At 39.1% G+C, this 16,022-nt stretch overlaps 1 protein-coding gene across 1 annotated transcript in view; it reads left to right on the forward strand.

The window, feature by feature from the left end:
* The window catches only part of thsd7aa (thrombospondin, type I, domain containing 7Aa), a 292,211-nt gene that overhangs the window by 250,528 nt on the left and 25,661 nt on the right, over positions 1–16,022 (forward strand). The window contains exons 22-24 of the mRNA XM_060904722.1: positions 15–189; positions 12,675–12,848; positions 13,964–14,059. Of these exons, the coding sequence (XP_060760705.1) occupies positions 15–189; positions 12,675–12,848; positions 13,964–14,059 (445 nt within the window). The remainder of the gene's footprint in view (positions 1–14; positions 190–12,674; positions 12,849–13,963; positions 14,060–16,022) is intronic.

Here is a 16,022-nt window from a genome sequence, read left to right on the forward strand (position 1 = left end):
ATGTGTGTATGCAGGGTGCTCGGTGTGGAGAAGGCCTTCGCTTCCGAAACGTGTCCTGCTTCGTGGCTGACAGCTCTGGGAGTAATAGTGGAAGTTTGGTGGATGAGGAATTATGTGGAGATTTGGAGCAGAGTGTGGATGGAGACACACAGATCATTTTGGAGGAAGCTTGCACATTGCCATGCCCAGGTAACACAATCTCTCTCAGTGTAGCTAGTGTGTGCATGTCTAGCCATATTCAGAGTGTTTACAAGACAACTATATGATACTAATACCCTGTCCACACTAGGGATTTTGTACCGATACGAAACTACTTTCGTACCGCAACACCTGTCCACACTAGCAACTATACCGGTACTGTAGCGGTATAACTGTATCGGTACGAAACCTACAAATGTATGGGTTTCGTACCGGTACAGTATCGGTACTGTAGCGCTTCGCTGTAGTGTGGACAGATGAAGCGGCTCTGTATCGATACAAATATAATGCGCATGCGCAAAGTCACACACCTCAATCGATGTCTTCGCTGAATAAAATAGTGAAGAACGGAGATTCGTTTGTTTCTTTCTCAACTGCCTCGCGCGTTTTATACGATTCAACTGAATAAATGACCACCAGAAATACAGACTGTACATTGACAACAAAAAGCACACACACGTTGTTTCATCTGTATGGAAGCCGAGAGAGGCCCTTCATATAATCCTTTTTTTTTATTCACCTTGTTATCCCGAGATAACGCCATAATTAATTCAGGATCTCGAGAAAACAACACAACTAATTCGAGATCTCGAGAAAACAAAACCGTTATTTCATGATCTCGAGTAAACAGCTGAGAAATGGTTCATTCAGGTATGCCAAGAGACTTGTGATATGCTGACTTTGGGGCTATTTCTCATTCTGTATAGACGCAACTTTGGTCATTAGAATGTCTGGAATAATCGATCACCTAATAAGGCAATATTTTGATCAGGGGTTGACACAGGGAGAGATTGCATTAAGTCTTTTAATAAGGGATAATTTCAAAATTAGTCCGCGGCACCTCCGCAGAAGACTGGCCCGGCTTCGTCTCTACCGACGGAGATACAGTGATCCAGCTGAGATCATGAAATAATTGTTTTGTTTTCTCGAGATCTCGAAATAACGGATGCCATATATTCTCGGAAGGAAGTTACTCAGTAACCACGGAAACATTTCGCACACGCGCATTTCAACTACCGTGAAAGAAAACCGCAAACATTTCTTGCTAGTGTGGACAGATGCACTAAACTGTACCGGTATACTTTGTATCGATACAGTTATACCACTATCGTACCGGTATAAGTGTGAACACAGCATAAGTGTGATGACAGTGCAATTTTAGTCATGCAAAGTTTCATCTTAGCAGAGGTGGACAGTAACGAAGTACATTTACTTGAGTACTGTACTTAAGTACACTTTTTGAGTATCTGTACTTTACTTGAGTATTTTTTTTTTTTGGAAACTTATGACTTTAACTTCACTACATTTTGAAAGACAAATATCGTACTTTTCACTCCACTACATTTCTATCAGTTTCCTTGTTACTTGTTACTATGAAGCAGCTTTGAAAGTGGATGTTTTTTTCTTTTCGTTTCTAAAACGTGATTGGGGTTTTTTCGCAGGTGACACTGAGACAGCCGATCAGTAATCACTAGGGTCACGCACGTCCATAGACTGTATAAAATCAAGTTCAGTGATTTCTCAGCAGCCTTATTTAACATGATCAGTTGATGGCAGAATGGAAGGAGGCGGTTCTTCTGGCGAATGCACGCACTCATGGCTATAGCTACCGTACAACCCATGTTTCAGTTTTCTGAAAGGAATAAAGATTAATTTTGTTTTAAATGTTTGCTTTGTTTGCCAAAAACAAACCACATCACAGCCTACAAAAACTCGCCGTCCAACCTGCGGAAGCATATTGAGGTATATAAACATTTTATTCCAAGAGAAAGCTTGCAACAAAGTTGTCTGTGCTTTCAGAGCTATCGATAACGTTGCAATAGCTATGCATTCTGATTAGTCAAATTAATTTCTATGGATTTTCCCACCAAGTTGCCATCATCTTGTCCACGGCTAACGTTTACACATAGCTAGTTAACTTGGACACTGTTAGTTAGCATGTGAAAATGGAGTTACGCTAAGCTGAATAACGTTAACTTATCTGAAGTCCTTTCAGAAATATGTTTTAGCATAATCTTGCCAAATAAACAGAATGTAGAAATCTTTCTTTTCTAGTAGCGTTAGCTACCCAATATGATTTTGAGTTTGAAAAGCGTTTGCTAGCTTGTCAGGTGGAGTTTCACTGACTAGCTAGCTTAACGTTAAACCACCATGATGGCACAGCATGCGTTCATTTTGTGAATTCACATTTCTGTCTTTGGTAATGGCATTAGGTTTTGTAAGCGTTGTGGCAATAATACAATGATGTGTTGACAGAAAATGTACTTTTAATACTTAAGTATTTTTAAAAGTAAGTACTTCAGTACTTTAACTTAAGTAAAAATTTGACTGGAGAACTTTCACTTGTATCAGAGTAACATTTGACCAGCGGGATCTGTACTTTGACTTAAGTAATGAAGTTGGGTACTTTATCCACCTCTGCCTCTTAGTAATTTTCCCACACATTAAAAAAAAAGATATTCTTTGCCGTTTTGTCATTTCTTCTGTCACATCTAAGGTCGGATATGTGGTTGTTTTTTAATCATGTGTTCACATAGACAACTGGCAATGTCGTTAATGTAATTATTCACGTACTTACTTTTCTGTGTATTACTGAAGGGTTCTACTCAAGGGCACACCAAAGAACTCAGACCGTACAGAACATCCTGATTTGCATGCTCTAAACAATAAACATGGTGACACTGGAGTAGTTCAGTATTTAGTTACACTGCCCCTAGTGTTCATGCGTGTATTGCACAACTGACACACCAAACGGAAGCAGGATACGCAAGGCAGCCATCATGTGCGCCCGAATACAGAGGTAAAAGCAAGTATATCTCCATCCTAAGTGTAATAAGCAGGATAACGTACAGCGAGCTGGTCATTAATACAAAATAAACTCCGACAGGGTCATGTAGGACCCCGATACGAAACAGATGACTCTTGAATCACCCTGACGAATTATAATGACCAACTCACTGTACGTTATCCCACTTATTGCATGGCTACTTACGAAAGAAATCAATAGTTTGAGACAAAATATTGATTGAAAAAATGATTGCATTGCTTCCGCTTAAAAATAGTCCTTTAGATAGCAATGACAGGCCATTTTTTAAAGTCGTTGTCATAGTGTTGTGTAATGTATCAAATTAAACAGCGTGAAGATCTGAATTGAAAACTTGCTTAATTTTGTAAATATGTCTTTTTACAAAAAAAGTTATGAACATTTGAAAATCCAGTGTTTTATAAAATTTCCATTTCTGTCCATTGCCCCGGTTGCAAACCAGCAACCATTTTCCATTGGTTTAATTTTCCATTCATAAGAAAAAAAACTCAATCAGAAATTAATAGACCAAAAATAAAGAGATTTAGAGTTTTGAATATCAGGGTAAGAATTACAGATAAAGGCTTCTTCTTGTACATCACACTTATGGACCGAAAAGGCTTAAAAGTAAGACATCACTGAAATTGGTCCATCCTTTGTGTTTAAACATAAAAAACAGAATTTAGTGGGTATGTTCACTTTAAATTGTGTACACCACACATGACTAATGATGGTGGTGTTCGAATGCACTGTCTATAAATAAGAGGCTCAAACTTTTGTTCATTCTCTTCAAAACAGTATCACGGATATTTATACACCTTCTCATTTTTCTCCCTGAAAAAAAAAATATATGAAAATCATTGGTTTTTAGGAAGCTTACAAAATTTTCCTCAGTGATCCGATCTTTCACGGGCACTAGACTGCAAAGCGTTCAGCTGATTTTATTGGAAAAGCAAGTCAACATGAGGGATTCGACCACTAGGTGGGAATCATGAGTTTCAAGCTGACTGAACCAATAGTGAGTGAGGTGGAAGCAACAACAAAACAAACAGACCGGTGACAAATATCACTAAAAAACCCAAGATGGCGGCGCTTGTGAATTTGGTGTATTGCATTACACAATGTTAAAAAAAAAAACACTTAGAGTAAAAGCTCATCACAATGCCGCACTAAATTAACAATCCATCCATTATCTGTAGCCGCTTTATCCTGTTCTACAGGGTCACCAGCAAGCTGGAGCCTATCCCAGCTGATTACGGGCGAAAGGCGGGGTACACCCTGGACAAGTCGCCAGGTCATCACAGGGCTGACACATAGACACAGACAACCATTCACACTCACATTCACACCTACGGTCAATTTAGAGTCACCAGTTAACCTAACCTGCATGTCTTTGGACTGTGGGGGAAACCGGAGCACCCGGAGGAAACCCACGCGGACACGGGGAGAACATGCAAACTCCGTACAGAAAGGCCCTCGCCGGCCACGGGGCTCGAACCCAGAACCTTCTTGCTGTGAGGCGACTGTGCCACCCCCAAAATTAACAATATATTCTGTAAAAATGTCATTTATTCTTGAATGGACACTAGTTTTATGTAAACACTTTGAAATGTCTTTAAAGGCGGTGCACTGTCAAGCCAAGGATTATATACAGTGGTGCTTGAAAGTTTGTGAACCCTTTAGAATTTTCTATATTTCTGCATAAATATGACCAAAAACATCATCAGATTTTCACATAAGTCCTAAAAGTAGATAAAGAGAACCCAGTTAAACAAATGAGACAAAAATATTATACTTGGTCATTTATTTATTGAGGAAAATGATCCAATATTACATATCTGTGAGTGGCAAAAGTATGTGAACCTTTGCTTTCAGTATCTGGTGTGACCCCCTTGTGCAGCAATAACTGCAACTAAACATTTCTGCTAACTGTTGATCAGTCCTGCACACCGGCTTGGAGGAATTTTAGCCCGTTCCTCCATACAGAACAGCTTCAACTCTGGGATGTTGGTGGGTTTCCTCACATGAACTGCTCGCTTCAGGTCCTTCCACAATATTTCGATTGGATTAAGGTCAGGACTTTGACTTGGCCATTCCAAAACATTAACTTTATTCTTCTTTAGCCATTCTTTGGTAGAATGACTTGTGTGCTTAGGGTCGTTGTCTTGCTGCATGACCCACCTTCTCTTGAGATTCAGTTCATGGACAGATATCCTGACATTTTCTTTTAGAATTCGCTGGTATAATTCAGAATTCATTGTTCCATCAATGATAGCAAGCCATCCTGGCCCAGATGCAGCAAAACAGGCCCAAATCATGATACTACCACCAGCATGTTTCACAGATGGGATAAGGTCCTTATGCTGGAATGCAGTATTTTCCTTTCTCCAAACATAACGCTTCTCATTTAAACCAAAAAGTTCTATTTTGGTCTCATCCGTCCACAAAACATTTTTCCAACAGCCTTCTGGCTTGGCCACGTGATCTTTAGCAAACTGCAGATGAGCAGAAATGTTCTTTTTGGAGAGCAGTGGCTTTCTCCTTGCAACCCTGCCATGCACACCATTGTTGTTCAGTGTTCTCCTGATGGTGGACTCATGAACATTAACATTAGCCAATGTGAGAGAGACCTTCAGTTACTTAGAACTTACCCTGGGGTCCTTTGTGACCTCGCTGACTATTACACGCCTTGCTCTTGGAGTGATCTTTGTTGGTCGACCACTCCTGGGGAGGATAACAATGGTCTTGAATTTCCTCCATTTGTACACAATCTGTCTGACTGTGGATTGGTGGAGTCCAAACTCTTTAGAGATGGTTTTGTAACCTTTTCCAGCCTGATGAGCATCAACAACGCTTTTTCTGAGGTCCTCAGAAATCTCCTTTGTTCGTGCCATGATACACTTCCACAAACACATGTTGTGAAGATCAGACTTTGATAGATCCCTGTTCTTTAAATAAAACAGGGTGCCCACTCACACCTGATTGTCATCCCATTGATTGAAAACACCTGACTCTAATTTCACCTTCAAATTAACTGCTAATCCTAGAGGTTCACATACTTTTGCCACTCACAGATATGCAATTTTGGATCATTTTCCTCAATAAATAAATGACCAAGTATAATATTTTTGTCTCATTTGTTTAACTGGGTTCTCTTTATCTACTTTTAGGACTTGTGTGAAAATCTGATGATGGTTTAGGTCATATTTATGCAGAAATATAGAAAATTCTAAAGGGTTCACAAACTTTCAAGCACCACTGTAGCTGAAACTGCATCCATAGCAACATAAACTCTGTCACCTTCCGAAGATTAGCCTACTTAGCATTCTAATTAACGTTATAAACTGAACAGTAAAATTAACATTAGATAAATCTTCCATGGTGTTTTCTGATGGAGTAAGGGTTTTTTTGTTTTTATTATTAATTAATTCATTTTTTTTTTGCCACAGGGTGTCGTGAATGAGCTGACGATTGTTAATTACATAATTAAAGCAACAAAATTTACCTGATTTCTTTCTGAGGATTTATCTGATTGGACTCCTCCAGGGTCTATGATAAGAACAGTGTGGTCTGTTATTCAGAAATAACAGACTGTAGAATGCCATAATTGACCAATCAGAATCAAGTATTCAACAAAGCCATGGAATAATGTCCATATAAACACTATATGCTAGCTACATGATACTATTCATTCTCATCTCATTATCTCTAGCCACTTTATCTTGTTCTACAGGGTCGCAGGCAAGCTGGAGCCTATCCCAGCTGACTACGGGCGAAAGGCGGGGTACACCCTGGACAAGTCGCCAGGTCATCACAGGGCTGACACATAGACACAAACAACCATTCACACTCACATTCACACCTACGCTCAATTTAGAGTCACCAGTTAACCTAACCTGCATGTCTTTGGACTGTGGGGGAAACCGGAGCACCCGGAGGAAACCCACGCAGACACGGGGAGAACATGCAAACTCCACACAGAAAGGCCCTTGCCGGCCACGGGACTCGAACCTGGACCTTCTTGCTGTGAGGCGACAGCGCTAACCACTACACCACCGTGCCGCCCCTACATGATACTAAGTGTGACTAAAGTTTAAAAAGTTTAAAGTTTATTAGCATTTATATAGCGCACATAATTGTACAATATATACACACACACACACTATGGCACTTAACAAAATGTAAAAAGTAAAATAGAATAAAACTAGATATACTTTTAAATAAAATAATAATAAAGATAAAATTTAAAGTAAAAGTAAAATTAAAATGTGGACTATAAATAAATTTAACAAACTATGAATAATAAAATGAAAATAAATAAAAATAAATAGAAATTAAGGAGTAATTTAACAACTTAAGATCTTAAAAAAATCCACTGGCCACGTTTGTAGCCTATGAACATGACCGGGACTGTTTATGATTTGAATTTTAACTCAACAGATTATGGAAAGCCCTGGAGAAAAGATGAGTTTTCAATTTGCTGCGAAACTCCTCACAAGAGTCAATTGGTTTTAAGGAGATGCTTGGTCTACAATGTAATAGACATCCAAAGTTTTTTTTTTTCTTCATAATTTCCTCAGACAAATATGATATAATGTTGATATTCTTGAAAGTTGAATCCTTATCACAGACCGTTTGTGCCTCTCAGTCCGTCTTATTACTCGTTGAGCATATTTTTATGAGACATGGTGGCTAAATGTTTCAGCTGTGAAGTAGATTTCCCACGAGGAACCCAGACCCAAAACAGTGCACTTTATTTATAGCATTATGGGTTCTGGGGTCTCTAGTGAACACATCACCAAACCCAGGTTTATTCTTGTCGGTATCTTATTGTAGGGTTTTATTATGTTGTATCTATTGAGGGGTTTTGCTGTGCTGCAAATATTCAGTCTGTGAACCAAATTCTATTTTTAATCAAGATATAACAAGGTCAGTGTAAACCTTAATTTAGTCAAACACCCACCAGTGACTCTGTATCTAATAAATGGCAAGTTAATTGGGCTTCTGAGGCTGGAGATGAAACAGGTTTAAAAAAAAAAAGAAAAAACTAAATAAACATACAAAAGGGCTTTACTTTCCGTAGCCTCAGAAGTACTTTTGTCTGAAGTATCCCTGCTGCTTCTTGAGAGACTTTATGTATTACATTTAGCTTTTTACTACATCCACTGTTATTATATTAAATTATATTATATTTAAATAATATTGGATGGCGTTGAGTGGTCTATCAGATATATAAGACTCGTTCAATATCATGCTAGCTGAATGGAATATATCTTTATAGATCACGAAAAAAAACAGCTATTATTATTATTATTATTATTATTATTATTATTATACATACACACTCTCTTCATATCAGCATTCTCGAAGGCCAATGCTAGCTTACCTGCAACTCGGTGATATTAGCATGGCAGTCCAGTTACCTTCCAGCCGGTGTTGTGTTAGCAAAGGCCAATGCTATCACAGTCAAGCAGATTATTATTATTATTATTATTATTTTCCCTGTGTAATTTACTTAAGCCTAGGTCACAACCGGCCGTACGTGCTCCTACGGCCGGTCTACGTGCAAAAAACGCAAGAAACGCACGGAGGGCGCGCGTGTGACATGCTGATTTTCGAGCCGTAGACTGGCTGCAGACCGGCCACAGAGGTTCTTTGTCATGTCAAACAAACTCTACGGGCGCTTACGTATTTTTCAGGTTGCAAGACAAACTTACGGCCAACGTGCGTCTTTCTCCACGAACAATAAAAACGCAGCGATTTGGGAAACGCCAAAAATTGCACGGCCAAAAAATCGTATGTCCGGTTGTGACCTAGGCTTTAGTTACTTTTAAAATCAACATCAACAGCTACACACAATGGAGCTACCTGGCTGCCAAAATTCTCTCAAAATCTTCCACTTTTAATGATGCGAACCTGGCGGCCATGTTTGTTTACAAATTGTCACTGTCGCTTGCTAACACAGAAGTTTTACATCTCCGACATGTGACGTCGTGTTGTCTTGACAACGTGCAATATTGTAACAATATCGCACGCTCATTCTCCATTGGGTAGAATGGTGTAATACACGGAGGATAAGCGATATGATAACAATATTGCATGCCATCAATAAACCCACTAGAAGAGAATAGAATCCATGGTTTTATTCCATGCAAAAAGTGGCCCGTATGTCTAATAATATTATTGATCTAGAGCATATCAGACTGGGCATAAGAGATGGGATGCCGGTCCATCACAGGACACCATGCACACATTTACAGTACCAGTCAAAAATTTGGACACACCTTCTAGTTCAATGTTTTTTCTTTAGTTTTATTAATTAAAAGGCGCTTAATGTCTTAAAGTAATGATGTATGTCGTTTCTCTTTACTTAGTTGAGCGGTTCTTGACGTAATATGGATTACTACAGTTGTGGATGGAATAGGGCTACTTACTGTGTTTTTATTGTTTACTATTTGATCTCAAACACGTTAAAAATGCAAGAAACTCATCCACTAATTAACTTTTGACGAGGCACACTTTTTAATTGAAAAGCATTCCAGGTGACTACCTCATGAAGCTGGTTAAGATAATGGCAATAGTGTACAAAGCGTCATCAAGGTAAACGGTGACTACTTTGAAGAATCTAAAATATGAAACACGTGGGGTTTTTTTAACACTTTTTTTTTTGTTTACGACATAATTCCGTATCTGTTCCATGTGTTATTTCATAGTATTGATGTCTTCAGTATTGTTCTACAATGTAGTCAAAATACAGGAAAACCAATGAATGAGTAGGGGTGTACAAACTTTTGACTGGTTGTGTAGACATATCCTGGCAAGTTTTTCAGAGGAAAACAGCGAACGCAGAGGAAACCCAGACTGAGTTCAGGACCGAGCTCACTGTGCTACTTTGTCTTATTGTGGCTAATAAACCGGTAACTCGGCTTATATCCGTTCTTTTTCTGGAATACATTCTTCAGTCGCATTTAGAGCGTGTGAATGACACATTTAGCTCAGTGTTTTGACATGTTCTGTGCAGCTGAAACAGAGCCGTGACACAGATTTTTGCAGCACCGAATGTAACTGTAATAATTCATAAACATTCATGTGTGTCCTTGGTACAGACAAAGGAAGAAAGCGAATATTAATGATGTGTTGCCAATTAGATGGAAATGTTACGATGTCTTTGTACAACACTGTGTGGATTTGTTTGTTATGGAGCTTCCTGGTCCTTCTGTGAACTTTGACCTTAGAGTTTCCAAACCCTAATTCTCTTGCTAACGTCTCGAACACATACACTCATGCACGCCATCGACAGCGAACCATTGACAGTTGCCCTCTAAAAATCATGAGGGAAATCTTATCTCACACTCCAATTACTGTCTGAATCCTAATGCAAATGTGTGTGACAGCTGTCTTTGTGTAACACACACAGTAATGAGAGGTACCTAGCAGTATTATGCACAAGCACACACAGATGCATGCTATACTGTAAACATCATCATCTCAGTGCCCTAGTGTTCTCAGCCTGTTAATGTTAAACATATAATCTGGTTGGGATTATGGATTTTTGAAAGTCTGCTTCATGATGAATTAATATTCTTTACATTCATTGCACTCAGACAGTCTGACCTAGTTTATGCTAATGAACACAGTCTGATTTCCTATTCCATCTGTATGATGAAATCCAGCGCTGCATGCAGGTAGAAGGTGTGCCTGGAAATACATTGTGACATTCAAGTCACGTCCCATTAATAGAAATAGAGCTCCATGATACTTTAACGATGTCTTTAATATGCACGTTATAGCTGTTTTTTATTTATTTATAAAGTTATACTGGTGGTACTTTGTCCGTAATATTTGACTCACCCTTGAGAGGAAATGTAAACTGATGCTCACACAATACACTGGTACTGTTTAGTATGTGCAGTCTGGGTTGCCAGGTTTTCATTTTTACGGCAATGCAGTCATGAATAATGTTGCAGGAAGTGTTGTAGTCGAATCACTAAACCTCAAGTTCAAGTCCGAGTCATTAAAGAAAATTTCAAGTCAAGACCGAGAACAAGACTCCAACCGCACCATTTGACGGTGTTGCTGCCTTTATGTGAAAGCGTCTCTGCTACTGTGTTGGACTAACGTTATCGCTCGACTGCCCCATTTTAGTTAATAGGCTACAGATAAAAAGCTTATTCATCGCTCAGCAAGCCCCGCCCACTATCAACAGGGCAAATAACATGAGACAGGGTTAACACTAGCTAGTTCATCAGTCAGCAAGCCCCGCCCATGATCAACAGAGCAATGAACATAGCATGTCACTTCCTTCTCTGGCTGTAGTCTTGCCAAATGACGATTGAAGTTCGAGGTTGTCCCCGTCGTCTCCTCGATAGTTCTTCTACATATGGAACACATAGCAGTGCATTTTTTCCCACTGCACAAGAAGTCTGTATCAGCAAAGCGGACAATCCTAGGGGCGTTCTCTCCATGCATTAATGTTAGTTTGTTCCTGAACATGACGTATGAACAGGTGAATGTGCATTCTCTTGCACAAAATTAATGTAGATATAAATATCTTATGCCAAATTACTATGGCATGTTACAAAAAAATAAAGAAAAAATCAGAGTCCTCGGATTCATTAAAGTAAAATATATATACGCACCGGACACTTTATTAGGAACACCCATCCACCTGCTGTTTGATGCAGTTCTCTAATCAGCCGATCCCTTGACAGCAGCATGATGCATAAAATCCTGCAGATACAAATCAAGCGCTTCAGTTAATGTTCACTTCAAACATCAGAACGGGAAAAATCGTGATCTCAAAGTGTGACTTTCTTTCACTGTGGTGTTGGTTTGAGCCAGATGGACTGGTTTGAGTATTTCAGAACCTGCTGATCTCCTGGGGTTTTCACACACAACAGTCTCTAGAGTTTACACAGAATGGTGCGACAAACAAAAAACATTGAGTAAGTGAGCGACAGTTCTGTGGGTGGAAACAAACGCCTTGTTGATAAGAGAGGTCAGAGGAAAATGACCAGATTGGTTCGAGCTGCCAGGAAGGATATAGCAACTCATATAATCACTCTTTACAACCGTGGTGAGCAGAAAAGCATCTCAACATGCAGCAGCAGAAGAACACATTGGGTTCCAGTCCTGCAGCCAAGAACAGGGATCTTAGAATCAAAAACAAGTTCCTATTAAAGTGTCTGGTGCATGTTTGTACAGAGATGTAATGGCTGGACGGTTTGCGTCCGTGAATCAATTTAAAAACAATTGAAATGAATTGAGGCAACAAATATAAATAGATTATTATTGCTTATTTTTTATTACACTTGATTATATAAATGCTTTATTATTTTAGTCACATAAGGATCGGAGACTACTAAATAATGTTATAATATACTGTAGTAAATTGATTGGTATTGTCACTTTATTTAAATTATTGCCTTAGGAAGCCTGAGGGTTTCCCGTCTAAACAATTAGTTACAGGAGATTGGATGTGTTAATTGTAACTGTAGGCCTAAAGCGGTTTCTTGAATGGGACATTAAAATTTCATAAAAGCACATTAAAAAACAAACAAACCAAAAAAAACCATATAACCTCGAGTCCATGTGCCTTCATTTATTACTAATAAACCTTGTAACTGATCTGGAAAACTGTTACAGACATAACTGTGAAATACCTGTTTGGCAGGTGAGTGTTATTTGACAGACTGGACAGCGTGGAGTCCGTGTCAGCAGAGCTGCTTAGCTGGAGATGATCTCGGCCTTGGTTCAGTACAGGTACGATCTCGAGCTGCCCTCGCTGAAGAACCGGAGAACCTCGAACAGTGTCCGGAGCAAGAGTGGGAGAGCCAATCGTGCACAGGTGAGCAAGAAGCCTTCAGAGCAAGTGAACCTTCTTATTCTTCTTCCAAAAAATGTTCAGGCCACCTTCTGCTGTATTATGGTGTATTAACCTTGTAAACACATGACACATAAACACGAGCATATATTTAAGTAAGTGAGTCAGAAGGTTTGGGTCAATATTGTTCCAAAATAAAATTTCGGATTATAATTAGAACGGTACTGAGAATGATTTTATCACCTGTTGTGATAAACATAACAATCATTTGAAAACATTGAATTAAAATTTAACTCATCGAGCCCAGTTGCCGGTGAGGGCCTTTCTGTGCGGAGTTTGCATGTTCTCCCCGTGTCCGCGTGGGTTTCCTCCGGGTGCTCCGGTTTCCCCCACAGTCCAAAGACATGCAGGTTAGGTTAACTGGTGACTCTAAATTGAGCGTAGGTGTGAATGTGAGTGTGAATGGTTGTCTGTGTCTATGTGTCAGCCCTGCGATGACCTGGCGACTTGTCCAGGGTGTACCCCGCCTTTCGCCCGTAGTCAGCTGGGATAGGCTCCAGCTTGCCTGCGACCCTGTAGGACAAGATAAGCGGCTAGAGATAATGGATGGATGGATGAATAATATTATGTCCACACAGCAAAGTATGAAATAGTGTGTTAATACTGAGAATTTTTTTTTTAAAAAAGTATGTTTGGTTCAAGGGCGGCACGGTGGTGTAGTGGTTAGCGCTGTCGCCTCACAGCAAGAAGGTCCTGGGTTCGAGCCCCGGGGCCGGCGAGGGCCTTTCTGTGCGGAGTTTGCATGTTCTCCCCGTGTCCGCGTGGGTTTCCTCCGGGTGCTCCGGTTTCCCCCACAGTCCAAAGACATGCAGGTTAGGTTAACTGGTGACTCTAAATTGACCGTAGGTGTGAATGTGAGTGTGAATGGTTGTCTGTGTCTATGTGTCAGCCCTGTGATGACCTGGCGACTTGTCCAGGGTGTACCCCGCCTTTCGCCCATAGTCAGCTGGGATAGGCTCCAGCTTGCCTGCGACCCTGTAGAAGGATAAAGCGGCTAGAGATAATGAGATGAGATGAGATGAGATGTTTGGTTCAATGTAACACCCAATAACCATTAATAACTCTCATTCCTCCACCAGAGGGTCGGTGTTATGAGTATAAATGGATGACTGGTCCATGGCGAGGCTCTTCTCGCCTAGTGTGGTGTCAACGCTCAGATGTCTTAAATGTCACAGGTACGTCCCTGCCAAGTCACACACACTTTTCATATCAGTGACAGACAGGCCTTTCTATATACAGTAAAATAAATAATAGTGTATTTTATTAAAGTGTTTCTAACCAAACCAAGGGCATGGGTTTAGCAGTTTTGGATTTCTATGGAACCTTCAAGCACCCAGAGTCAGATTTATGTGCATCTTCTCAGGAAATTGCCTTGGTTTTATGGTGCAGGCTGGAATACATTTCTCACTATGTGAGTGTGTTTAGCAGGACAAGGTTGTGAGATTGAGTAAGTTGGCATTAGGAGCTGTCGCGAAACAATTGGAGGCCAGTCAAGTGCGATTACTTTCTCACTGTCTCTGTATAAGCTTTAAGCTTTTAATCCATGATATACACATTTTAATCCCACTTCAGTCACACTCCTTGGGTCACTGAGGGTGTGAGTGTATATACTGTATATGTATTTAATAGGAAATGAAAAGTAAAATATAAAACAACACACACACATACATACATACATATATATATATATATATATATATATATATATATATATATATATATATATATATAGTTCCAAGTAAAATCAATTAAAGACCCTTAAACATTGACAGAATCTTTGGTATTTTTTTTTCACCTGTTGTATCAATTAGATTAAGAATTAGTCACTCATTGGAAATTTTTATTTAATTTCCTGCCTTTTTAATTGTTATTATGTTTTAAAATAATAAATAAGGCCTTAGTTATTAATAAAATAAACCCAAGCTTTTCTTGGAGCTGGGCACTAAAACAAGCAAACAAACAAACAAAAAAAACCCAAGAAGACAGAGTCATCTATATCCCCCGCCCTACAGTATATACCAACTATAATACCAAGTTTCAAGATATTATTTGTCACATTTTTCAAGTTCTGCTGCAGGAACCCAACCCTACCTCTTTACACCGACCTCAGCAGCCCATGGCATAAACCCACCGGACCTTTGGTCCAGCTGAGCTAAAAATTAAAATTTCTCACATTTTCTTAGTATCAAAAGGCACATACCGTACGTTACTTAATCAACACATATACCAACTTTCAAGACCATACCACTCATAGTTTTCAAGTTCTGCTCCGGAAACAAAACAAAAACTTGTGCGGAAACAAAACCTACCCCTAAGACTAACCTGAGAGACTAAGTCTGAAATTGTTTCCATGGAAACATGAAAAATTAAAATTTCTCAAATTTCTTAGTATGAAAAGGCACATCTACATCACCTTGTTAACATGTATACCAAGTTTTAAATCTGTATCATGAATAGTTTTGGATATATGCTCCGGAAACAAACATTGCTCTTAGAAACTAAGTCAAAATCTATTTTCTATGTAAAAAATTGAAATTTTTTTTTTCAAAAATCCAAAATAGCAAAAGGCACCAGTTCACATGTTGCTTGATATGTATACAAAGTTTCATGAAGATATCTTCAGTAGTTTTAAAGATATGGCCCAGAAACGAAAATGTGACCAGACGGATGAAACCCATTTCTATATCCCACACCAAACTTTGTTTGGGTGGGGAATAAAAAAAAAAGTGAAAAACAACCTAAACATCCTGCTGACACATATTGTATACTTATCACCTTTTTATTAATGTTATAGTTTTGCTTTACTACAGTACGTCCGATGGCATGAAATACTAATACGAAGGCATTTCAATTTTACAGCTTCTTCAAAAATTGTAGTCTGAAGAGACATTAAAAAATGGACAATTTTAAGTTTAGATATATTCTTTGGATATAATTTTATATACATGTACATATTGAATCAGTCATTAACATATTCCAGTTCCAGGAAATTCCCAAACGTACATTTTCTGGTGATTTATTCCCCCTTTGTTGAGCCATCCAAACAGAACTCTTTCCGGATGCCAGTGCATAGAGCTGAGCACTTTGACAGATCTTTGCAGCAGAGCTTTCAGCAAGCACCCCACATTCCTCCTCTCA

This window comes from Neoarius graeffei, chromosome 22, assembly GCF_027579695.1.
Source record: "Neoarius graeffei isolate fNeoGra1 chromosome 22, fNeoGra1.pri, whole genome shotgun sequence".
NCBI lineage: Eukaryota > Metazoa > Chordata > Actinopteri > Siluriformes > Ariidae > Neoarius > Neoarius graeffei.